Source organism: Orbicella faveolata, unplaced genomic scaffold, assembly GCF_042242905.1.
Source record: "Orbicella faveolata isolate gen_17 unplaced genomic scaffold, um_ofav_v1 contig_12, whole genome shotgun sequence".
In the NCBI taxonomy this organism is placed as follows: Eukaryota; Metazoa; Cnidaria; class Anthozoa; order Scleractinia; family Merulinidae; genus Orbicella; species Orbicella faveolata.
Genome location: NW_028301539.1, coordinates 30,993,482 through 31,018,322, shown reverse-complemented (window position 1 = coordinate 31,018,322; position 24,841 = coordinate 30,993,482). Strand labels below are relative to the sequence as shown.

Here is a 24,841-nt window from a genome sequence, read left to right as displayed (position 1 = left end):
ACCAAATTAGGCACAGATGTTCCTTTTGACATAAAAAACGAAGTTAGAAGGGGTGCTACGTGATTTGACTTTGGGGGGGGGGGGGGGGGGAGATGACGCCTATAGAAATTACGCAATGCTGAAACGGTGGCATGAAAGCGAGGCTGTAGCATTTAATGTGTTTATTACGTACCAGTTTTAACGAATGCCGTTGTAAAATGACTAAACTACATTACTCAGACTCAGTTTTGTGTTTGTGTCCAAAACAAGTCATTTGCCTTAATCACGTGATATTCTTATAATGCTTTGAGCACGCTTACATCAAGGAGTGTTTTATACATTTAATTTTTAACATCTTCCGCTAGATATCGTAAATTGTAGTTATTTGTTGCTCCATTTCTAAGGATTTATGTTCTGGCAGCCTCCAGAGCAACTACAGAGCTCAGTGCATGGTAGGTTGGCCTTGACACATTTGCAACGACTACTTTTCAACCTTTCTTGCATCCTCTCTTCAGCAATTCACTGCACGCTTTAGAGGCTTCTGGAAGAACAGTCCAGCGGGGTCTCCATCTATTGTTCTCCGTTTTCCATCCAAAATCAGACGGGGATGGATTGCTCATCAAGGGACGTCCAGATGCGTGCTTGATAAAGAGCTCTGTTAGAATGATTCAACAGGGCATCCTAACAACGTAAATTGTATATAAATGGACTTAACACACGTATAACTTTAAACAAACACGCACCACTTATTTCCATGTACTATTTAAATTAAGCTCTGATATAGCCCAAGTAGAATAACTAGAGCATAGCTTTATGGTAGGCTTTGGTTAGCTAAAAGAAATTGATAAGTGGATTCAATACCAGAAAAGGCTGCGTTAGTTGAAATGTTTCTCGTCTTTTCGCTAAACTGGTTAATTCTTTTCGCGTTGTCCTAACAGGTGTTAACCAATCATATTCAAATTTAGCAAAAACGAAAAACAACTAAAATTTGTGTATGATAGGTTCTTACCTCTGTTGGGGGAATGTTTTCTAGCGCCCGATTCTTTTTTGTGAAGAGTTCTCGTCGAGCAGTGTTCACATCAGTAGCAAGGCTGGTCCTGTCATAAAGAATCACCACAAAGCGCTGCAGGACATCAAACACAGGAGTGTTGATCTCAAGTGGAAGAAAGGGGCTATCATTCACGAAAAGGAAAGCTTCTGTGGCTTCAGGGTACGCTTTCTAGGCCTCCCACGCAGATTTCTTTCCTTTCTCCAGGAATGCTGACGTAGTGTCACAACCAATGAACGCGTGAAAAAATGGAGGCGCACGGCATTTCTGCTCGCCCAAATACTCACAAATGGTGTTAACGGAAAGGCGCTGGAAATTCTTTCCCATCCCAAAAGCGACCCAAAAGCTCAATCCAGGCCGAGTTGAAGACAACGTGTGGAACTGCGCAATTAGAATAATAATAACAACTGTGCGAACTAAGACACTTCTTCCCCCCCCCCCCCCCCCCTTATCCAAAGCATTTTTAAGGTGTACGGGAATCCGCGTGTCTCCTTCTTCATGGTGCACCTACGCATTTGGTTCCTGGGGCTACTTGAGATGACGTTTTCACCTAAAATTTAAGATGATACAGTCAGTATTAGCGTTCTTCAAGACTTGATGGACATAAAAAGTTTGAACGGTGTCTATATAAAAGACCTACTCAAAAATTGGTTAGCATCTTACCCGGAGTTATGTAGACAACTTTGTCAGCTGGAAAGGAAGCTGTTTCAACTTGCTTGGTTAACAAGTCGAACAGTTCTTCCTTGTTATAGGAATCTTGGAGAAACGCCTGCCAGTTCTGAGGTAACTTGACATGCGCAGCCACCTTTCGTCTCAGGCCTTTCTCTCTCTTCTCACGAGCAGTCTCTTTCAGACTCTCCACTCGGTATTCATCCCAAACAATGTGAATTCGTTTGGTACTTTTCGAGTGGTTTTCCACGAAAGGTAAGAACTTTGAATCTGCATATTTAGAAAGCGTTGCGACGGATGAAACTGGAAGCGCATGTACAGTAGCTGCTCCATCAAAAACTTTGGCATCGTAAGATGCTGGTGGTGGAGGTGGAGGTTTTTCTTTGTTAACGCACGCAATCAAGTCAGACTTTTTCCCGAATCGGAGATTGCCAAACTCTGACAAAGAAGGTGGATACGGCTAATTTTCATGCTTGAAGAACTCTTCAAGATCTCTGTCGCGGTGTTGGCTGGCAATATATAAACGACTGTAGAGGTAACGGTCGCTTGTTACCGCTGTCAACTTTAAGGACGCTTTGGAGATTTGCTTTGGCTGCTGGCGCTTGAACAATGGCAAGGTATTCTTTGAAATCGTATCGTGAATCGACACAGTCCTTTCATCGATGACGTCTTTTACGAATTTCTTGTACTGGCGTAATCCAGTTTCCTGGACTTTATGCACAGTATTCGCGTCAGAAGCATCTGCGCAATTGTGCGTGTCAAGGGCAAGTAATTCAGGGCAATCATCTTCAAAAGGGTTTCCCATTTCTGAAATTGTACTTAAAAGATTCTTGACACGACTTTGAAAGGTTTTCTGTGTAGAAAGTCCTTGTTCGTGGTGTTTGTTCTTTTCATGAACATTTGTTTCACCTTTTAACTGACTTTCGAACTCTTGCAACACTCGAGCGGTTTCTGATCCGGCCACCATCCACCTCCTAAATAAAATTTTGCCATTCCATAACTTTTCGTTTCAATCAAATCATAACCTACTTAAGGTGATTCCCCACATTTGCGTTGCGCATCCTTACTGCGCATAATTTATGGTATCACTAGCGCGCGCTCGTGCACGCGCACATTGAAAACATGGCGGATTTGCCTTGATATTGAGTTCTGGCAGTTGAAAAATGGCTATAGCTCACTAACGAGCACGGCGGACACCCCCAATTTTTTTTCCAGTCATTTTAATCAACTAATTATTAGCTTTGCGTGAGAAAAGACTGATCTGATTTCTATTGGTAAAAATTGAAGAAATAAGGAAAATAGCAGTTGCATGTAGTCTTTTCTATTTGCAGTTTGATAGCCGTGGCAAGCAATTTGGTTGCAATATTTTAACAAGGATTCAGCTGTCTGTCAAAATCAAACTTAAAAAGTTTATGTGAGTCCGACACAAATATTGACTGTAGTTTGAGGCGTGTTTTCATGAGTCTGGGCTCTCAAAGATTTTACAATAACTTGGAATGCGCTCTTGCAATAAGCATTGAATAATGCTAAAATGGGACATTTTCAATGCCTCACTGCTCCTTAACGAGCATGGGCAGCCCCACCCCCCTTTTTATTTTATAATTAAAGTTCTCGTATGATAAATATTCTGTGGACAAAGTTTTGACAAAAATCTATTGACAGTTTTATTTCAAGGGGAATTATCTTAAAACATTTTGTTCTTAAACCATTTTATATAACATCTGGTGATTTCTCACAGTTTTTCATTTATCCCAAGTTATTACGCTTATTCAGAGGAACGTTTATTGAAAACCAGCTCACACATACGGATAAAAATAAAAATCACCGAACTCTACGTTTCTAAAAAACAAATTGACCTTGTTTCACATCATAGCGAGATGAATTTTACGTCATTGAAGGATGAAGTATACAATATGAGGTGTTATTATCCAACTGCAGCGAATACCGTCCAAATAGCAGTACGAATATACAGCGATGTTGTACAGTAGAAAACCTGTTTGCCGCACAGGTCGGCGCACGCAGCAAAACTGTCACACTCTCCCTCTTTCATTGATAAATTTATTTACTACAACAGTTGGATAATAAATCTTGTATTAGATGTTTTGGTGTGTAGTATCGCTGTATATTTTTACTCGTTGTAAAACTCGTAAAAAAAACTCGTAAAAATATACAGCGATACTGCACACCAAAACATCTAATTAGATATATATACTTACAGTTTACATATAGTGAAATTCCGTGTAAAACAAGGAGAAACTTCACTCTCAACCACTCCGCTGTCAACCCGGTCACCGGGAGGTAAAGCGCATGTGGTATGGAAACATCGCTGGCTTTTTATTACCATTTATCGTTTAAAGAAGGGCCGTACATATTTTTTATTAAGTTACAAATAATTTAAATAAAAGGAATTTAGTCAATGTCTTCTCGTCAAAACATTTATGTCATAAATGAAGTGAAATTCATATCGAATTAAGCTTTGTAATGAATACGCATTTATGTCGTCTTTTTTCGTCTTTTTTTTTACTACAAAAAGGCATTAAATTTTTACATTTGAGCACAGCTTTATTAAATTTTCATTTTTTGTCTTTATTTTGCCTATACCAACACTTAATCCACACTGTAATCAACAGAATGAATTATTTCATAGCTCATAATGGCACGCGGCTTTTGACACACCACAACTGAGACTCGTTTACAAAAAAATCCCCTCCCCATCTCCCCTGGGGTATTTTTTTGTGGTACCCCCTCTAAAATGATTAGTTATACCGTAAACTATATTTGTGCCAAATTTGGTCCTTTTACGCGTCTTGTCACGATTTTCGTAATTTTCCGACCTAAGAGACCGGACTATTATTAAGAATCGGTTTAACCTTTTTTTCCAATCTAATTCATCTTTGGGTTTTTTTTTTCTTTTTTATTTTCAGCACCGGACATGACTACTACAGATGGTAAGTATGGCATCAGTATTATTATTACTACTGTTCATTTTTTGCATCTAATTCATGTTTCGTGTTTTGTCCCTTTTAGCACCAGAGATACCTACTACAGATGGTAAGTTAGCATCGACATCACTTAGAATTGCTTTCTTCTGTACTGTGTTTCATTGCTATTATCTTGAAGTTTTTTATCTTGCATCTTCAGTTGCAGCACGAGTCACAGGCGTTAAAGCAACCACAGATCATAAGTGTTTTAAAAGTATCATTTAATTTTTTCCAGAATTTTGTATTACAATCAAATTTAATAACAGTATCATTTTTACAATATCCTTTGTTTCTTTCCGTTGCTAGAGCCAGAGACTAGTACTACAGGTAATAAGCCTTTTAATATAGATTTATATTACATTTTTTCTTGTTGTAAGGTATGATTGTATTTCATTCTGATTTCATCTCTTAACAACTGTTTTCAAGTCATATTTCAAAACATTATTTTCCAGCATCGGAGATGAAAACTACAAATAAAGGTATGTTTATCTCGAATATAACTGGAAATTGCTAAGTATGACCATTTGTGACTAAATTGATAAGCATTTTGTTATTTATAATTTGCATTAATTTTTTAGTTTAGTTATATCTATATCCCATTCATTTAGAGCTTGAGTAATTATTGAAAACATTTTTATAGTTCACGCTCGATATATCAAAATTCAAAAATAGCACCGAGGCTTTCCGCCAAACTTTTATATTTGGTAATGGTTTCTTTGTATTAAGTCTCTTGTGGAAATTAACGGAGAACTTTGCAATTTTGGGCAGAAAGCCTCGGAGCCAGGTTATAATTTGATATATTAAACACAGGCATTTTCGCTATCCTTTATTACAAGGGCTTGTTTATTTTCAGCGCCAGAGGTACCTATTACAGATAGCAGACCTTTTAGAAAAAATATAACTTTCGGATAGATATTCCTTAGAGTTTCAATTGCTTTAAGCTTCTATACAGTATAATTGTAATTTAATCATTATTGTATATGTTTATCTCGTACTTATGTAGTTTCATTTCCAGAACCAGCGATAGCTACTTGTTTTATATTTATGTTATAATTTTTTCTCCCCTATAATAATTGTGCGTTTCATTCCAGCTCCAGAGACAACTACTACGGAAGGTAAGATTAATGTTAACAATCCTTGAAATTGTAGTACTATGTTTTATTTTTATGTTGTATTTCTTTCTCATTTATAATAATTGTGTGTTTCATTTTAGCTCCAGAGAAAACTACTACAGAAGGTAATATCAATGTTAACAGTATTTAAAAATTGCAGTTCTTTGTTTGATTTTTATGTTATCATTTTTTCTCCTTTATAATAATTGTGCGTTTCATTCCAGCTCCAGAGACAACTACTACGGAATGTAAGATTAATGTTAACATTACTAGAAATTGCAATACTTTGTTTTATTTTTATGTTATATTTCTTTCTCATTGATAATAATTGTGTGTTTCATTTCAGCTCCAGAGAAAACAACTACAGAGGGTAATATTAATATTAACAGTATTTAGAAATTGCAGTACTTTGTTTTATTTTTCTCTTATACTTCTTTCTCATTTATAATAATTGTGTTTGATTTCAGCTCCAGAGAAAACTACTACAGAAGGTAATATCAATGTTAACAGTATTTAAAAATTGCAGTTCTTTGTTTGATTTTTATGTTATCATTTTTCTCCTTTATAATGATTGTGCGTTTCATTCCAGCACCAGAGACAACTACTACGGAAGGTAAGATTAACACGTAGGGGCCAAACCACCCCCCCCCCCTAATGTTTCATGAACCAAGTTTGGCAGATGAGCTTTCTTTGTTCTCCAGTTTATTTTAATTTAGAAGTTGTGACAAAATGTCAGATTATGACGTCATAATTGATGAAGTCACCAAAACGTGCTATAATTTTTTGTAAAATCTGATGTAAAGATTATGTCTTTAGAAAGTCCTTGACTTGAGGAGTAAAATACCGGAAACCATTTTTTGCTACGATGATTACTTTTTGAGATATGGTAAATTAAATTTTTTTTTTCTGTCCCCACCCCCCGGAATTAGCTTAGCCATACTGTCCTTCTTAAGTCAGTCTCTCTGGTTTATTTTGTTCAGTTTTTTTCTAGGAAGGCTAATAATCTAGAAAAATAGAAAGCTTGATGTTGTCAAAAATCGTATGGTTTTAAAAATTTGATTTTCGGCTTTTTTAGGATGGTATTAACAGTCAAAAATGGGTGACGTCACAGGTTATAACGTAAGAAAACTAATTTTAACGCAATAACACTAGAGGGATAATTTTTATTCCGATTTTCTTCTTTATTTTTGCTTTAATCGTGTGGCACATCACATGTGCAACATAGATGCATTTGCTAGAACAAAATTACGGCTCCAATTTGGGGATTTTTCTCAAAAGGGGGACCCCATATTTTGTGGAGTTATTTTTCATATTTAAAAATACCATATTTAATTTAATTTTTGTGATATTGACAAAATTTTTTCAGGTTTCAACTCCCCTTGATGTGCTCTTTCGAAAACATTGTAAATAAATATGCATATTAAAAACTTCAAAAGTGGCAAAAAACATGACGTCACCACTGTGACGTCACAGCTTTGAGATTTACTGACATTTTTCACGTAGATATAATTGGCAATAGGTCTCCTGCTCATCTACCAAGTTTGGTGCAGAAAGAGTGAACACTTTTTAAGTAATGTGAAATAATGTGAAATACCCAAGAACTTACGAAACATTTGGAGGGTGGTTTGGCCCCTACATGAATGTTAACATTACTTGAAATTGCAGTACTTTGTTTTATTTTTGTGTTGTATTTCTTTCTCATTTATAATAATTGTGTGTTTCATTTCAGCTCCAGAGAAAACTGCTACAGAAGGTAATATTAATGTTAACAGTATTTAAAAATTGCAGTTCTTTGTTTAATTTTTATGTTATCATTTTTTCTCCTTTATAATAATTGTGCGTTTCATTCCAGCTCCAGAGACAACTACTACGGAATGTAAGATTAATGTTAACATTACTAGAAATTGCAATACTTTGTTTTATTTTTATGTCATATTTCTTTCTCATTGATAATAATTGTGTGTTTCATTTCAGCTCCAGAGAAAACAACTACAGAGGGTAATATTAATATTAACAGTATTTAGAAATTGCAGTACTTTGTTTTATTTTTCTCTTATATTTCTTTCTCATTTATAATAATTGTGTTTGATTTCAGCTCCAGAGAAAACTACTACAGAAGGTAATATCAATGTTAACAGTATTTAAAAATTGCAGTTCTTTGTTTGATTTTTATGTTGTCATTTTTTCTCCTTTATAATAATTGTGCCTTTCATTCCAGCTCCAGAGACAACTACTACGGAATGTAAGATTAATGTTAACATTACTAGAAATTGCAATACTTTGTTTTATTTTTATGTCATATTTCTTTCTCATTGATAATAATTGTGTGTTTCATTTCAGCTCCAGAGAAAACAACTACAGAGGGTAATATTAATATTAACAGTATTTAGAAATTGCAGTACTTTGTTTTATTTTTCTCTTATATTTCTTTCTCATTTATAATAATTGTGTTTGATTTCAGCTCCAGAGAAAACTACTACAGAAGGTAATATCAATGTTAACAGTATTTAAAAATTGCAGTTCTTTGTTTGATTTTTATGTTGTCATTTTTTCTCCTTTATAATAATTGTGCCTTTCATTCCAGCTCCAGAGACAACTACTACGGAATGTAAGATTAATGTTAACATTACTAGAAATTGCAATACTTTGTTTTATTTTTATGTCATATTTCTTTCTCATTGATAATAATTGTGTGTTTCATTTCAGCTCCAGAGAAAACAACTACAGAGGGTAATATTAATATTAACAGTATTTAGAAATTGCAGTACTTTGTTTTATTTTTCTCTTATATTTCTTTCTCATTTATAATAATTGTGTTTGATTTCAGCTCCAGAGAAAACTGCTACAGAAGGTAATATCAATGTTAACAGTATTTAAAAATTGCAGTTCTTTGTTTGATTTTTATGTTATCATTTTTTCTCCTTTATAATAATTGTGCGTTTCATTCCAGCTCCAGAGACAACTACTACGGAATGTAAGATTAATGTTAACATTACTAGAAATTGCAATACTTTGTTTTATTTTTATGTTATATTTCTTTCTCGTTGATAATAATTGTGTGTTTCATTTCAGCTCCAGAGAAAACAACTACAGAGGGTAATATTAATATTAACAGTATTTAGAAATTGCAGTACTTTGTTTTATTTTTCTCTTATATTTCTTTCTCATTTATAATAATTGTGTTTGATTTCAGCTCCAGAGAAAACTACTACAGAAGGTAATATCAATGTTAACAGTATTTAAAAATTGCAGTTCTTTGTTTAATTTTTATGTTATCATTTTTTCTCCTTGATAATAATTGTGCGTTTCATTCCAGCTCCAGAGACAACTACTACGGAATGTAAGATTAATGTTAACATTACGTGAAATTGCAGTACTTTGTTTTATTTTTATGTTATATAACTTAATAATATTAACAGTATTTAGAAATTGCAGTACTTTGTTTTATTTTTCTGTTATATTTCTTTCTCATTTATAATAATTGTGTGTTTCATTTCAGCTCCAGAGAAAACTACTACAGAAGGTAATATTAATGTTAACAGTATTTAAAAATTGCAGTTCTTTGTTTGATTTTTATGTTGTCATTTTTTCTCCTTTATAATAATTGTGCCTTTCATTCCAGCTCCAGAGACAACTACTACGGAAGGCAAGATTAATGTTAACAATCCTTGAAATTGCAGTACTTTGTTTTATTTTTTTGTTCTATTTCCTTCTCATTTATAATAATTGTGTGTTTCATCTCAGCTCCAGAGAAAACTACTACAGAAGGTAATATTAATGTTAACAGTATTTAAAACTTGCAGTTCTTTGTTTGATTTTTATGTTATCATTTTTTCTCTTTTATAATAATTGTGCGTTTCATTCCAGCTCCAGAGACAACTACTACGGAAGGTAAGATTAATGTTAACATTACTTGAAATTGCAGTACTTCGTTTTATTTTTGTGTTGTATTTTTTTCTCATTTATAATAATTGTGTGTTTCATTTTAGCTCCAGAGAAAACTACTACAGAAGGTAATATTAATGTTAACAGTATTTAAAACTTACAGTTCTTTGTTTGATTTTTATAATATCCCTTTTTCTCCTTTATAATAATTGTGCGTTTCATTCCAGCTCCAGAGACGACTACTACGGAAGGTAAGATTAATGTTAACTTTCCTTGAAATTCCAGTACTTTGTTTTATTTTTAAGTTGTATTTCTTTCTCATCTATAAAAATTGTGTGTTTCATTTCAGCTCCAGAGAAAACTACTACAGAAGGTAATATTAATGTTAACAGTATTTAAAACTTGCAGTTCTTTGTTTGATTTTTATGTTATCATTTTTTCTCCTTTATAATAATTGTGCGTGTCATTCCAGCTCCAGAGACGACTACTACGGAAGGTTAGATTAATGTTAACATTGCTTGAAATTGCAGTACTTTGTTTTAATTTTATGTTATATTTCTTTCTTATTCATAATAATTGTGTGTTTCATTTCAGCTCCAGAGAAAACTACTAGAGAAGGTAATATTAATGTTAACAGTATTTAAAAATTGCAGTTTTTTGTTTGATTTTTATTTTATCATTTTTTTTCCTTTATAATAATTGTGCGTTTCATTCCAGCTCCAGAGACAACTACTACGGAAGGTAAGATAAATGTTAACATTACTTCAAATTGGAGTACTTTGTTTTATTTTTATGTTATATTTCTTTCTTATTCATAATAATTGTGTGTTTCTTTTCAGTACCAGAGAAAACTACTACTGAAGGTAATATTAATGTTAACAGTATTAAAAAATTGCCGTTGTTTGCTTGATTTTTATGTTATAATTTTCTCTCCTTTATAATAATTGTGCGTTTCATTCCAGCTCCAGGGACAACTACTACGGAAGGTAAGATTAATGTTAACATTCCTTGAAATTGCAGTACTTTGTTTTATTTATGGTATATTTCTTTCTTATTTATAATAATTGTGTGTTTCATTTCAGCTCCAGAGAAAACTACTACAGAAGGTAATATTAATGTTAACAGTATTTAAAAATTGCGGTTGTTTGCTTGATTTTTATGTTATAATTTTCTCTCCTTTATAATAATTGGGCTTTTTGTTCCAGCTCCCGAGAGAACTACTATAAAAGGTACGATTAATGTTAACAGTTTTTAAAATTGCATTACTTAGTTTTGTTTTCCTGATAAAATCTTTTTTTATCTGTAATAGTTGCGCTTTTTACATCAGCTCCAGAGATAAATACTACAGAAAGTGATTGTTAACAGTTTTATAAATTGTTGTGTTTTGCTTTGTTTTGTTTTCTTAGCATTTTATTACCTTTTTCGCGTACTTTTAATAATCTTTTCTTTTTATCTCCAGTTCCAGCGACAACTGCTGTAATAGATATATTTCCGTTCAAAACTTTTTTTGCCATTATTTTAAGGCTACTTGTGATGCCTTTATTTTTAGCACGGAAGATAATCAGTAAAGATGTTAAGCGCTTTTCGTTCAACGTTTTGTTCTTATTTTGATTCTATCTTTCTTTCCTTTTGATTTCTAGAAACAGAGATAACTACTACAGAAGGTAAGATTAACGTTGAAGTTATTTGAAACTGAAGTACTTTGTTTCTTTCTTCATGTTATAATTTTTTTTCTCATTGATAATAATTGTGCGTTTCATTGCAGCTCCAGAGATAACTACTACAGAAGGTAAGATTAATGTTAACAGCATTTGAAATTGCAGTAATTTGTTCTATTTTTATGTTATAACCTTCTCTTATTTATAACAATGGTGCGTTTCATTCCAGCTCAAGAGATGACTACTACAGAAGGTAAGGTTAATGTTAACAGTATTTGAAATTGCAGTTCTTAGTTTTGTTTTGATATTTTTTGGTTGTTGCTTGCTTTTTTGTACTTATAATATTTATGCCTTTTTGTCGCCAGCTCCAGAGATAACTACTACAGAAGGTAAGCCTAGCGATGATATTATTTGAAATTTGCTAATTTCCTCGCTCTGAATTTGTTGCTGTTATTTTAATTTATGACGTTAGCAGTACTCAAGATTGTTTAACCTTTAAATTCTAAGTTCACTGATCATTTATTTTAATATTTTATTACCTGCCTCTTTATTTCCCCAGCAGCAGAGGAAACGACTACCAAAGGCATGTTTAAAGACGTTATGGTTCCTTACAATTTTGTTCTCTTTTTTGATTTTGTTTCGTTGTTTTTATACATATAACGTCGTTAAAGTTTCTTTTCTCTCATATAATTTCGTTTCCAGCAGGAAAGACAACTTCTATCAATTATTTAAGTTTATTGATTATTATTTTAATATTTATTATTTGCCTCTTCATTTTCGGGAGCAGCAGAAGAAACGACGACAGAAGGCATGTTAAACAACATTCTGCTCTCTTATAAATGTCTTTTTTATGTTGTTGTTTTTAATTTTGCCCTGGTAGTCTTTTTTTATTTCTCATTTTCCCTTCAATTTCATATCGAGCAGCAGTGATAACTACTACAGCGGGTAAGTTTGACATTGATATTACTTGAAATTTATCTATATTTTCGTTTTGGTTTACTTCTATAATGCTAATCTTATCTTGCTTACCTTTTCATTTGTAGCACCAAAGATAATTACTACAGAAGGTCAGTTGAGCGTTCATATTACTTGAAATGTATTTATTTTTTGGTTTTTATTTTTTCATTGTTATTTTAATCTTACCTTTCTTGACGTTTAATTTCTAGCACCAAAGATAACTACCACCGTAGGTATGTCTGACTTTACAGTTTCTTAAAATTGTCTTTTGTTTCCGTTGTAAATTTTTGTACACCACTGTAATATTCTATTATTTACCTCTTCATTTCCCGTAGCAGCTGAGGCAACGACTACAGGTGTGTCTAACGACGTTATGATTCCTTCCAATTAATTTGTGTTTCAGTGTTTTAGTTTCATTTTTGATCTCAGCACAACTAAATTTCTCTTATGTCTCGTATTATTTTGTTTTTAGCATTAGAGATAACTACTACAGAATGTCGGCCTAACGCTAATATTATTTAACATTTATATATTTTGTTGTTCTAAATTTGTTCTTCTTTTTTGATACTGCCTTTTTTGCCTTAAATTTCCAGCATCAGAGATGACTACTACAGATGGTATGTCGATAACATTACTTCTACTCAAATTTCTTAATTTTCTAGTTCGTCTTAATTTTTATTGGCTAACATTTTATTACTTGCCTCTTCATTTCCAGTTGCTGCAGAGGTAACTACTACTGCAGGTATGTTTAACAATGTTATAGCTCCTAACAATTGTGTTTGTTTGCTTCAGTTTTGTGTTGGAATTTGACCACTATTAACTTTATGTTATTTTTCTATTCTGTTTGGTTTCCAGCAGTAGAGACAACCACTACAGAAGGTGAGCGTATTGTTAATTGTATCTGAATTTGTTTTATATCACTGTTTTTGTGTTAATTGCATCACCATAATCTTTTTTTTTTTATTTGTAATATTCATAATATTTTCTTTCCAGTTCCGGAGACAATAGATAGTATGTTTGAAATTGAAGCTGCTCGCACGCCCTTTTTCACGTTTGGTAATTTGACAAATTGACGTCAGTTTTCATGCATCTGTCCTGTTATTGACATTGAATTTCGTCATAACATTGTCAAAGTAGTCTCCACAGCTACTTTGACCTCGCTCCCGATGTGTGGCTTCATAGCGCAGTTGGTAGAGCATCACACCGGTATCGCGGAGATCACGGGTTCGAATCCCGTTGAAGCCCTGACTTTTTCCAGGCTTCTTCTTTCCATTTGCTTAAATTGGAAAATTTACAGCGATGATCATTCTTCACTTTCCTACTTTGACAATGTTATGACGAAATTTATGATCATCAACAGGACAGACGCAGAAGGCAGAAGGGACAAAATTAAAAATTCATGTGTCTGTCTGTTTATTGACATTGAAAATTAGCCAATGAGCGAGCGAGAATTTCTCCAGACATTGTAAAAAATTTTATTGCCACTATTTTAGTCCTACAACTACAGAAGGTACGTGCAATGACGATTTAGTAGCGTACAACTGTATTATTTTTTCCGTTTTTGTTGCTGTTTTTAATCATGATATCACCGTGACTAACTTGATGTTATCTCTCATTCTTTTCCGTTTCCAGCAGCAGAAATAACTACTACAAAAGGTTAGCCTAACGTTAACTTGACTTGAAAGGTCTTTATGTTGTCGTTGTAATTTTGTTGTTGTTGTTCTAATCTCACTTTTAACTTTTGACTTTTAATTTCTAGAACCAGAGACTACTACTACAGAAGGTATGTCTGATGTTACCATTTCTCAAAACCGTTTCATGTTTTCGTTTTAATTTCACTGACACTATTTCAATATTTTATGACTTGTGTCATTATTTCCTGCAGCAGTAGAGACAACCACCACAGAAGGTATTTCTAACGACGTTATAGTCCTTTAGAATTGTGTGCCAAAGGCTTCTTTGTGAATTTACTTGTATCGGTATTATTGTTTCCTTATTTTTCATTTTGATTACCAAAGATAACTACTACAGAAGGTAATTGTATTGTTGACGGTGTTTGAAATCATTTTATTCCTTTTTTAATGTTTTCGCTGTTACATTTATCTCTTTTATATAATTTATTCTTTTTCGTTGCAGCTCCAGCGATGACTACTAAAGAAGGTACATCTGCAGTTTCAGTTACTAACATTGTCTTATTACTCCATCCAAATCTTATGCTGTTATTCTAATCTTATCTTTGCTGCTTTTTAATTTCCAGTAACAGAGGTTACTACTACCGATGGTATGTCAGACTCTAACCACGGTTACGTTACCATTATTTTATCTTTGTTCTGATTGTTCTGTAAGTTTAACGTTGCTTTTTCTCCTGCTTGTAATAGTACGTAATAGGCCAATTCCGATACATTAAAATTCTAACTTGGCTCCGAGGCCTAGGGGAATAAAATAAAAGAAATTCATTATTCATCCTTCATCCTCGATGCGATTTCTTTTGTTTTATTCCCCTAAGCCTCGGAGCCAAGTTAGAATTTTAATATATTGTAATTAGCCCATTTCATTGCTGTTATTCCATCTTATCTTTCGTTCCTTTTAACCTACTGGTATGACTGGCGTGGATATCGCTTAAAATTTTCTTGTAATTCAGTTTATTGACACTATTCAATCATTTCAATTTATTTCCAGCAGCAGTGGTTACTACTACAGAGGGTATGTTCACAATTTTATGGTTCCTCATGATCGCTTATATTTTTTACTTTTAATTTGACCAGCTTGGAATGAGGCGCCTAATATCTTATCTGTCACTATTTTATTTCCAGCACCAGACGTAGCCACTACACAACTGGGCAAGTCTAAATTCAATTCCTCAAAATTGTTACACCTTTGATGGCTTGTTTTGGTTTTAAAATGTGATATTGTCGTCTTAACATCCTATATATTTTGTTTTATTTTCAGCATCAAAGATAACTACTACAGAAGGTAAGTCCATCATTAATGTTATTTTAAAATTGTTTTAGCCTGTTGTTTCATATCAATTTTGTCGCCTTTTCATTTCCAGCACTAATGAAAAGGCAAAGATTGGCAATTATCTCAAAAACTATTTTGAAACTGAATTGAACTGAACTTTTAAAAACTAAATTTTTGGAAACCTCCTAGTGCCTTCAACAGAGTTTGAAAAGTTAGTTCTTTGCGTCTTCTTTTTTTTTTTTTTTTTTTCCAAACTCTGACCAAGGCAACAGAAGGTTGCCTAAAATTTAGCCTTGAATAAAGTTTTTATAAGTACAATTTTATTCTTTTAAATCAGTTTTCAACATTATTTTTCACATGTTCAACGCTGATCGCTCAATTAACATTTATTGGAAATTAAAATTCATTTTTTTTTTAATTATTCAACTTGAAATATTGCTAGAAATTTTTCACCTTGTTTTCGTCACTCTGATCATATCATTGATATCTCAAACTTATTTTCTCTTGCAGAACTAGAGGAATTCACAGAGGGTATATTTGACATTGATTTTACTTGAAATATTTGCTACTGTTTGAAACTTTATTTGAGACAATCGGATTAACTAGTATTTGAACATTCTGTTTGTTCGTTTGTCTTTATATAGAGATTTTTCCACCCGATTTTGCTTTTCCATATCTTCGAGGCCAGCCATCTTGATTCCACGCTTGGTCAATAACCCATATTTACAAACGAGTCTAAATTTCCGTCTGAACTTGTCAAAATTGAGTGATGTTCGTTTCCTTTTTTATTGATAGTTATTAACCAATCCCGAGGGATGCAAATGATCATTGTTAGGGCCTGGCGGCCATGTTTGATGATACAAACAAAAGAAGCCAGAATTATTTTGTTAATGCCGTCCAATATGGCGGCGATGACGTCACGTGAATAACAAGAATGGACCTTTTCGGCGACATGGCGGCCATTTGGAAATCTATTATTTCAAATAACTATGATGAGATGCTTAGGGGGCAAAAACATACTTTTTTAAGCAATTTTATTTACAGGACGAACACTTACAGTACTAATATTTTTATACTTGCATTTACACTTACACTGTGCTTGCTACTTACACTACTAATCATAAAAATTACAATTTCCTCGATTGTGATTGGTTTAACAAAACTCCTATTTTCTACTAATTCACTTGCCAAGTTGTTATCGGACAGTTTGTTATTGGACAGTTTGGTATCGGACAGTTCAATAAGCCAATCACATTCAAAGTTGTAGTTACGTGCGTGTGTGCGCGCGCTTGCTTTTGTGTTTTTGGCGCCTAATTGCCCATAGGAGGCGTGGTGGCCTTAAAATGGTTAGATCTCCTTTGTAGGTATTTTAATGCAAATTTTCCCTCTCTTTCATAACTTGGCTATTCTTCTTTTCTCGGAAATGGTAATTGCGGGCCCAAGAAGAACCCGCAACCTATTTTGCACGCCATATCTCGATTTTGGAGCAAATTTGTTCTGCCAAAATCGATCGATAAATCCTCGTAAACCAATCAGAATCCATTTCTACTCGAACAAGAATATTTTAAAAGATGGCCGCCGGGTCGGCCAGTGTGCTAGATCTTCAAAGCCAAAGTTTTGCATCACTGAAGTGGTAATGTAATTTAAAAGATTGAAAATGGAAAGAAACAGTTTTAAAGAAGAGTCAGTTCTCGCAATGATGTCAAAAGAAGAGCAGCAACCGATGAAAACTTGTATAGTTTGGCCCTGGCTCGATTTTTGCTTCGTTCGGGTGGACTTCCACTAAGATTGTATGGAATGCAAAGAAGGCGATTTTATCACGCGCATCACGCGTATTTGGAACTTGGATCACGTGAAACTCAAGCATAGCAGCGCCGTCCAATCCAAATCGAGCGTGTCAACTTGGGACGTTTCCTGTTCAGCGTTCATGTCGCGTTTGAAGTCTGCCTCGAGCGAGTTGTTATCTGTTCTCGTTCTTGGAGTCGAGCGAGTTGTGATCTGCTCTCGACCTTGGAGTTGTAAAGTTAAGTATAGCGTGACATGCCCGACAAACAATTTTAGAATAAGCTTTGATTACATAATTACAGCCGGAAAGATGATCTATGTATAAGCCTTTATGACAGAAAAAACACAATTACAGCGTTTTAGTAAAACTAAACAAAAACAAAACGACAAAACAAGTGTATCATGGAATTTTATAGTGTAGGTGACTGTTTCATAGGTTTAGTAAAATTGCTCTATGCAACACCTCCACGTACACTTTTGAGCACATAAATTGGCAAGAAGGAAAAGGGGGTGCTGCTGAACTTTCAAGCTACCCTTATGGGCAAATATTTTAGCCCCGCGAAGCGATACATTTCACTTCAGGCCCCAAAATATGTCATGACCCCGAGAACCATGTATAACACACCTATTGAAAATTAATCTCAATGCGCCACTGATTGCAACTTAGAACAACTCTGATACATTTTTAGTAACCCAAAGCACTAAGCATCGTCTTCGCCCGCGTTTCCTAACCTTTGGTTATTACTAGTTTTTATGATTAATTGGTAATAAGACTTCGTGTCGTCCAATTCGGTCTGTAATCATAGTCGTGATAAACAAATCGGACTCCCGCTGTGCGGTCGTCCGATTTTGTTGTCACTCTTATGATAACCGACCGAATTGGACTCCACTCATTCCTATTACCATTATTTATACTTAAACTATTTATGCACTAGTTACAATACATATATTACAATACAATCACACTAATTAAATTATAATTGGCTTACTTACAATGCTCTTTTTATTATAGATAAACTCCATAAACATATAAGTTACACACACGCTACATTTTATTTTTCTACAATGCACTTAATTATGCTAGACTGCTTCCTTACTTTCAATTACTACCAACGGAAAAACGCTAAAAATTACTTACAATACTGCTGATTAAACTTACGCACTTACATAATAATAAAAAAAGGAGAAACAAACAAACAAAAAGAGAGAAAGTTTAAATAAAGCGGAGAAAGCCCTGCCGGTTTTCTTCCGCTTTTCTTTTAATACAGGAAGAGGCAACATCATAGATGTTCTTGGAACAAAAGTTGTTGGTTGATCGGCCTTTATGACCAGATTAGAATTATTTAAAACAAATTATTTTTGAACAAAGCAAGACCATTTCTTAAGGAAGGAACTGTATTTGTTGGCTGAGATCGCGATATATTTTTCAAGCTCTAATTTTTCCTGCGCAAGGGTGGTGAAATCCACAAATTGGTATCTCCTACTATTAAGGAAACAAATGTAGAGAAACTATTTGCCAATGAAAATAAGGTGGTTTAGGGTTAAACAAAATGAATTTAAAACACCATACATTATTTCATGTTTGGAGAGGATGGGTCGCATACTAATTTGCCCCCTAAACATCCCATAATAGCTATTTGAAATAATAGAATTCAAGATTGCAGCCGTATCGCCGAAAAGGTCCATTGATGGACTATGTCGACTTAATTTTGAAATAATGAATAAATGGCTAAAACAACTTGAATAATTTAATTCAAATGGAAGAAAAGCTTACTGCATGACGTTTAAGCGATGACGAGCTGTGTTGGTAACACCCGCTAATGATAAAAATAATGCATAAAAATACTATATTGATTATCATTATTATTATTATTATTATTTTATTTTAGAACCAAATGGCCCTGTCACAGGTAAGCCAAACAATAAAAGTAACTGTATGATATTTGCGTCGGACTAGGTAAATTCCATGTAAAAAGCCTCAGTTTCAATTTACAAGGCTGTGAATTTTCCCATTAGGACACTTGCAAGAAGACAATTAAAAAGAAACTACCAAAATAAAAGAAAAAGACACTAACAACAACAACAACAAAAGATGAAGGGAGTGATTCCCAGAAGGAAACTAGAGAAGCTGCCAAGTTTTGTAAACGAGACTTAGGTCAAGTGTTGTCATAGCAACAGACCTGGCTCCAGTCCGAGTCAGTGTGATCGAGGTAGCTGTGATATTTGGGAACATTGTGCCAGTCATTGAATGTGGCCAGTTATCAGACAACATACAAAATTAATTGGACACGATGTGATTTATTAGATTAAGAAATTTAAGCTTATGCCGAAATTTAAGCGAGGTTTAAGATCAGCTACAGCTTTGTGAGCAATCGATCATTTTACAGTTGTCTGCTTGAGGACCTGGCCTTTAAATGGCGGCGAGGCTGGAGGTGACCTTGCTTTGATACAGACTTCTCTGCTTTTGTCATGTTAATGCACAGCTAGAATTAGAACAACTTGATTTACACAACAAAAACAGAGAGGTCTGTATCAAAAAAAGGTCACCTCAAGCCACGCTGCCATTCAAAGGCCAGATCACTGAGCAGACAACTGTAAAATGGTCTGTTCTTTTGTTTTATTTCATGTAGGTAGGATTGCTCCAGAAATTGTAGACCCCACCACCGAGGCACCAACAGGTACGAAATAAATGGAATATGAAATTGCTCTTTTAAATTTTGTGACCTTACCTTCAATCAATCCATTAATCAAACTTAATTTAAAGAGGGTAACCAATGAAGTTGTGGCCCTCTGAGAATCTTGCAAAAAATATGAATAGTATCTTTCTTTGTCAGTCCACTTTGTTTTTGTTAGCGGTTTTCCCATGTAGATAAGTTGAACCATAAACAACTCAGATGATCTGAACTCCTTGTTAGTGTAGAGCTTTTTGTTTTGGCCCGGGCGAAAGCGCAATCAATTTTTGATATGAAATCAATCCTTTTATCAAACCACCTAATTTATGCCACCTACTATGTAGAGGAATCAATGGAAAATGGTTTTTAAAATATAAGAACTAAATAACGCTAAACATTTTGCAGGTTTTGAAAGTCAGTTTGTCTTTGAATATTTCATCCAGTGAGACAAAGGACTAAGTCTTAAAAGCTCTCTACATGTTTGGAGTCAATTCGTCTCCGACATGATACCCATGCGCTCTGCGCAAAGTCGTATGTCAAATGACGAGAAATGTTAACAATGACGTCAGCAAAGATGGCTCTATGTCATGTGACGTCCATTCGATTCACTTGCATAGAAACATTTTTAATCAAACTTGGTTCTACTTAAGAAACTCCATGTGACGAAAACGCCCTCGGCGCTGCAGAAGGAGGAAAATTGTCAAGCGTGAATTTCACAGCCTCCTCGTTTTACAGTGAGTTGGAACCCTCTAAAGGCCGATTGAATGGACCGCTGGCCTGGTGTTCCCTTGGAGATACTGCTGGCGAAGAATACCTACAAATTCATGTACCGGAAGCGGAATCAATTTGTGCTATTGCCATCCAAGGGAATGGCTACAGCGAAGGTGACGAATATGTTACAGAGTTTCATGTGAAGCACTCTGAGGATGGCAGTCTGTGGAAAGAAATAGAGGACGGGCCTGGAAAAATAAAGGTATTTTGTGTTAAATGTTTGTTACTGGTGGTGGAGATTATAATGGTGACGATAATGATGATAACACCTTACCGTAAAAAAGTGAAGCAACTTAATTTATGCATGGCATACATAACAGAATTTCACCGCGATCTGTAATTTGCTTGGAATTTGTGAGGACTTTCTTGGTATGTAAGGTTACTTGATCAGATGAATTGACACGTGTCGGAAACAAGGCCGACAAGCCATGTACTTTTTTCTCCAGAAAACTATGGCAGACCGTGGTAACTTGTAAAAAGAACCTACTGATTCAGTCCATGTTGCCGTGCTTCTGTTCAGTAATAGATCACAGATGACGTCAGAATGAGGTAAGAGCAAAAACGTGGCACACGAACCGTTGGGAGAAAGTGTCACTGAACAGTGTTCTTACCACATTTTGACGTCTTCATTGATCTATTACTAAAAAGACGCACGGTAACATGGAGTCTATAGTCTGCTTGTTTTATATACTAAAAAACAAATAAAAAATTGTTAATGAGGCTAACTAAGCGTCCTACAATTGATTACTATAAAGAAGCAATCAAACTGATGACAGAGTAATTCGATATATTTATAATAGAGAGCTGTTAATATTGTTGTAAAGTAGTTCGCATTAACGCTATCAATACAACATATATAGCATCGTGTTGTATTTTTATTTTTCTTTCCAAACCATTTATCAGGTGTTCGAGGGCAACAAGGACTCTAAGTCAATTTCCAAGCAAGTATTACCAGTTCCTGTAGAAGCTACATACGTTCGTATCTTCCCATTGCAATATGAGGGATGGATGTGTACGAGAGTTGAATTGTATGGAAGAGGTACGCATTCTGCAACGAGGTTATGTCGTGTATTTGACATATATAGCTAGCTAGTCAGTTACGCCGCAAATCAGAACTACTTGTAGTATCTAAAACACTATCAATACTGTACCTTCAGCTTAAGAGTGAAGTTTACGATATTAATTATTGTCATTATCTTTTCAGCTTTGCTTTTGTTTACTCAGTAGTTTACTTTTTTAACGTGTGTGCATAGAATTCACCACTATGAGTTTAGTTCGCGTTCGTGCCACTGTAGTGTTTCGCTCCGTTGGTTTTCAAGGTAACACTTGCCGAGGAACTTGACATCTTATTAAGTTTGAAAAACGACAAGGAATTAACGAAAATAAGCCAAAATGTCATAATTGCGTCTTAATGATATATTTGAAATGTTTCGTTCTTTTCTTGCAGAAAACTCTCCCCGAGCGCCGTTCCCAGCAGGTATAAGAAATAATGTTAACAAACTTGTGCAAATTGATGAACAATTGATGCTATTTACGAACTGCGGATAGAGTCTAAAAACTGAATTGAAGAAATCAGTAATTCGACGGAGTTATTTCAATATATATATTGATCTGAATTGCAAAGAAGCCTGAAAAAATTGAAAAGCAATTCAAATATATATGAAAGAAAAAATTTTAACTGGTGGCAAAGAAACAGGCGGATATGCATCTAGCTAGAGACCAGAGAGAGAGAGAGAGAGAGAGAGAGAGAGAGAGAGAGAGAGAGAGAGAGAGAGAGAGAGAGAGAGAGAGAGAGAGTAGGTATACTGGATTTTGCAAAAAGAACTAACTAAATGTTTTGTGTTTTAAAGTCGCAGAAGCTGAAAGTTCCACTGTGACTCCACCCCTACCTACAACAGAGGTCAAAAGAAAAGGCATGGACGTAGGAATTTTGATTGACAGTTCCTCTGGTGTAACCGCGGACGAGTTCGAGCGCCTAAAATCTTTTATCTCACGGTTGGTCATCTCGATCAACAAGCAATTCAGCAACGTTCATTTTGGAATCATCGTCTACAGCGACAAACCTGATCTTGTCATGTCCCTGCAGAATGTAGATCGAATCAAAGTAAAATCGATTATCGAGGGCCTGAAATATACCCCTGGGGGACACCGTACCGATCTAGCCATGTTGTACGCCTCGCAGAAGCTGTTCTGTCCCAAGGGATGCGTGGATCGCCCGGAGGTGGAGAATGTGTTGATAGTTTTCACATCAGAGAAAACTGATGCCGAATCTCTTCCGTACAGTTTGGTATCTCCTATAATGAAGGTAAGTGAGTCAACATGTCTCGCAAACAATACGATTCAAAATGGTTCTGACACTCGTTAGAATGTAAGGCAGGTGCCAAGTGGCCAATCTGGCCGGCGCATGTCTCCGGTTTCTGCAGCAAGAAGCGACTAGGAGTATTTCTCCTTCCCATGGATGGGATGCTAGTCCATCGCATGCTACCCTCAGCATTAAATGGCCTTAAATTCACCGGTACTCATTTATACACCTGGGTAGAGAGAGGTACTGTGAAAGCAAAGTGTCTTGCCCAAGAACACAGCACAATGTCTCCCGGCCAGGGCTCGAACCAGAACCCCTCGATCCGGAGACAAGCGCACTAACCATTAGGCCAGCGCGCCTCCTACTCTTCAGAATAGCCAAGAGAAATCCTAAAATGATATATCTTCCAAGAAACAGGCAAAAAATTGTAAACGCCTTCTACTATTCATTTTTTGTTTCCTAAAACTTCGACGAAATTCCGGTATGAAATTTCTTTTACTGTTGTAGGGCGGGGGGGGGGGGGAGGGAGGGCAGGGAGGGCAGGGCGGGTGAGCTGTTACTCACCACTGAATTCACTTTGTAATTTTCCTTCACTTTACAGAATTGCACGTCAAATATAGTCGCAGTGGGAATAAAGCCTGACGTTAGCAAGTCAGAGCTGATCAAAATAGCGTTAGGATCACCAGACCACGCGCTCAAAGTCGAGTCACCGGATCACCTTAACTCTGGAGTCATCTCTAAGATCGAAGGAGTTCTAAAACAACCTCTTTCCATGGACGATTTGGATGCCTGGCTGTCCGAGCAAATGTGACGCCGTAAAGTTTTCTTTCAATTAAAATCAAGTCCCTGAAAATTAAAGCCAGAAGACAAAGTATGGGGTAGTGCCTTAAGGGCCAGTAAAAATGTTTTAGTATGAATGATAGTTTCAAGGGGTATAAGACGCTAAAATAGTTAGGCAAGTGCTAGTGTTGGTATTTTCACTTCGACAAAATTGAAAATTAAATTGTGGGTTTCTTGAATGATAGCTATGGTCAGGTGTAGGGCTCGAAAGTAGGTTGAAAGCATTATAATTTTAAAGTAGAAGAATTTCAAGCCATAACCATTTGTAAATCCAGTAAATTTGAAAAATAAAAGCTCATTATTTACTTGCGTTTCCCGAGATATTTCATGATATTGCTTGATTTTTTTGTCCAACAGATGCAGTTAGTGATATAATGTATCTATCTGTCGTTTTCAGGTGTTCATGAGTTCATTTTGATGCTAAAGTGCAAACACTGCTTTCCAATTGGCTCGATTACCGCCGATTTCTAGGGTCCGGTCGCTTTCCTCCCCTTCGGGGCGGGGCAGGGAGGGTGTAGCGTGGGCTCCCTCCCTCCCTCCCTCCCTCCCCTCCCCTTGAACAGTGGCTGATATTTGAGCTTCGATCTCTAAATTTCTCAGACGGGCCTAGTCTTAGGAATTTCAATGGACCTTTTTACCGATGCTATGTAATATCGACAATTTTTTATGTGTCTCATACGGAAACAGCAGACCACACCTATAGGTCAATTATCATTCCGAAATTTATTAATATGCTAACTTTCATAAGAATCCGTTACCACCTCGTAAACATATGTGGTCCCAAACTTACCAGTTTTTACAAAGAAGTGTATTCCAGGCAGGGCGACAAGACTTGCACCTGACATACATTTCTTTGTAAAATCAGGCAAGTTAAGGTCCTATATTTTCATGAGTTTGCAGTGGATTCTAATCATAGTTAGTGTAGGGGAACTATGTTTCCGGCAATGAAACTTCGCATAGTTAAGAAATTCGGCATGAGGATCGAGCGGAGGGGCTTATTTTTTTGTTTAAATGAATCAGTCGTAAAGCGTCGCACAGGTAAAAAGGTCTAATCCCTCCACACATTTAAATTAAAATTTTCTCCAGCTCAGCTGACAATTAAGCCTAACACTAACCCTAACCCTAACCCTAACCCTAGCCCCTAACCCTAAACCTAAACCTAAACCTAACTCTAACCCTAACCCTAACTATAACCCTAACTATAACCCTAACCCCAACTGA

At 35.3% G+C, this 24,841-nt stretch overlaps 2 protein-coding genes and 1 pseudogene across 3 annotated transcripts in view; 2 read left to right on the top strand and 1 right to left on the bottom strand.

Annotated features, from left to right (window-relative positions):
* Nucleotides 1–10,660, top strand: part of LOC110040311 (uncharacterized) — a 74,459-nt gene extending 63,799 nt beyond the window's left edge. The window contains exons 216-244 of the mRNA XM_089277534.1: nucleotides 4,621–4,644; nucleotides 4,724–4,891; nucleotides 4,984–5,004; nucleotides 5,130–5,156; nucleotides 5,769–5,792; nucleotides 5,891–5,914; nucleotides 6,014–6,037; nucleotides 6,136–6,159; nucleotides 6,257–6,280; nucleotides 6,379–6,402; nucleotides 7,519–7,542; nucleotides 7,642–7,665; nucleotides 7,764–7,787; nucleotides 7,885–7,908; nucleotides 8,008–8,031; nucleotides 8,130–8,153; nucleotides 8,251–8,274; nucleotides 8,374–8,397; nucleotides 8,496–8,519; nucleotides 8,617–8,640; nucleotides 8,740–8,763; nucleotides 8,862–8,885; nucleotides 8,983–9,006; nucleotides 9,106–9,129; nucleotides 9,289–9,312; nucleotides 9,412–9,557; nucleotides 9,657–9,680; nucleotides 10,269–10,292; nucleotides 10,637–10,660. Of these exons, the coding sequence (XP_089133660.1) occupies nucleotides 4,621–4,644; nucleotides 4,724–4,891; nucleotides 4,984–5,004; nucleotides 5,130–5,156; nucleotides 5,769–5,792; nucleotides 5,891–5,914; nucleotides 6,014–6,037; nucleotides 6,136–6,159; nucleotides 6,257–6,280; nucleotides 6,379–6,402; nucleotides 7,519–7,542; nucleotides 7,642–7,665; nucleotides 7,764–7,787; nucleotides 7,885–7,908; nucleotides 8,008–8,031; nucleotides 8,130–8,153; nucleotides 8,251–8,274; nucleotides 8,374–8,397; nucleotides 8,496–8,519; nucleotides 8,617–8,640; nucleotides 8,740–8,763; nucleotides 8,862–8,885; nucleotides 8,983–9,006; nucleotides 9,106–9,129; nucleotides 9,289–9,312; nucleotides 9,412–9,461 (794 nt within the window). The 3' untranslated portion in view covers nucleotides 9,462–9,557; nucleotides 9,657–9,680; nucleotides 10,269–10,292; nucleotides 10,637–10,660. The remainder of the gene's footprint in view (nucleotides 1–4,620; nucleotides 4,645–4,723; nucleotides 4,892–4,983; nucleotides 5,005–5,129; nucleotides 5,157–5,768; nucleotides 5,793–5,890; nucleotides 5,915–6,013; nucleotides 6,038–6,135; nucleotides 6,160–6,256; nucleotides 6,281–6,378; nucleotides 6,403–7,518; nucleotides 7,543–7,641; nucleotides 7,666–7,763; nucleotides 7,788–7,884; nucleotides 7,909–8,007; nucleotides 8,032–8,129; nucleotides 8,154–8,250; nucleotides 8,275–8,373; nucleotides 8,398–8,495; nucleotides 8,520–8,616; nucleotides 8,641–8,739; nucleotides 8,764–8,861; nucleotides 8,886–8,982; nucleotides 9,007–9,105; nucleotides 9,130–9,288; nucleotides 9,313–9,411; nucleotides 9,558–9,656; nucleotides 9,681–10,268; nucleotides 10,293–10,636) is intronic.
* LOC149117528 (uncharacterized) lies at nucleotides 577–2,669 on the bottom strand (annotated as a pseudogene).
* A 96-nt stretch (nucleotides 10,661–10,756) lies between the features above and the next one.
* LOC110060325 (uncharacterized) lies at nucleotides 10,757–23,930 on the top strand. Of its 2 annotated transcripts, XM_089277524.1 has the most exons (31): nucleotides 10,757–10,780; nucleotides 10,880–10,903; nucleotides 11,315–11,338; nucleotides 11,440–11,463; nucleotides 11,562–11,585; nucleotides 11,698–11,721; nucleotides 11,892–11,916; nucleotides 12,115–12,140; nucleotides 12,257–12,277; nucleotides 12,376–12,399; nucleotides 12,499–12,522; nucleotides 12,625–12,645; nucleotides 12,883–12,906; nucleotides 13,005–13,031; nucleotides 13,145–13,168; nucleotides 13,922–13,945; nucleotides 14,049–14,072; nucleotides 14,175–14,198; nucleotides 14,426–14,449; nucleotides 14,547–14,570; nucleotides 14,969–14,992; nucleotides 15,103–15,129; nucleotides 15,239–15,262; nucleotides 15,761–15,781; nucleotides 18,925–18,945; nucleotides 19,666–19,713; nucleotides 20,358–20,680; nucleotides 21,382–21,517; nucleotides 21,926–21,955; nucleotides 22,329–22,783; nucleotides 23,382–23,930. In XM_089277524.1, exons 5-31 carry the CDS (start codon nucleotides 11,570–11,572, stop codon nucleotides 23,589–23,591), a joined length of 1,695 nt encoding a protein of 564 aa, XP_089133650.1. In that variant the 5' UTR covers nucleotides 10,757–10,780; nucleotides 10,880–10,903; nucleotides 11,315–11,338; nucleotides 11,440–11,463; nucleotides 11,562–11,569; the 3' UTR covers nucleotides 23,592–23,930. The 2 variants fall into 2 exon arrangements, with proteins under 2 accessions (XP_089133650.1, XP_089133647.1); XM_089277521.1 differs by lacking the exons at nucleotides 10,880–10,903; nucleotides 11,315–11,338.
* The last annotated feature ends 911 nt before the right edge of the window (nucleotides 23,931–24,841 follow it).

Bases quoted from the DNA above. Each gene is read 5' to 3' on its own strand.
- LOC110060325 (XM_089277521.1), top strand. The intron at 13,946-14,048 runs GTTAGCCTAACG...TTTAATTTCTAG, and splicing joins AGAAATAACTACTACAAAAG to AACCAGAGACTACTACTACA. The intron at 14,073-14,174 runs GTATGTCTGATG...TATTTCCTGCAG, and splicing joins AGAGACTACTACTACAGAAG to CAGTAGAGACAACCACCACA.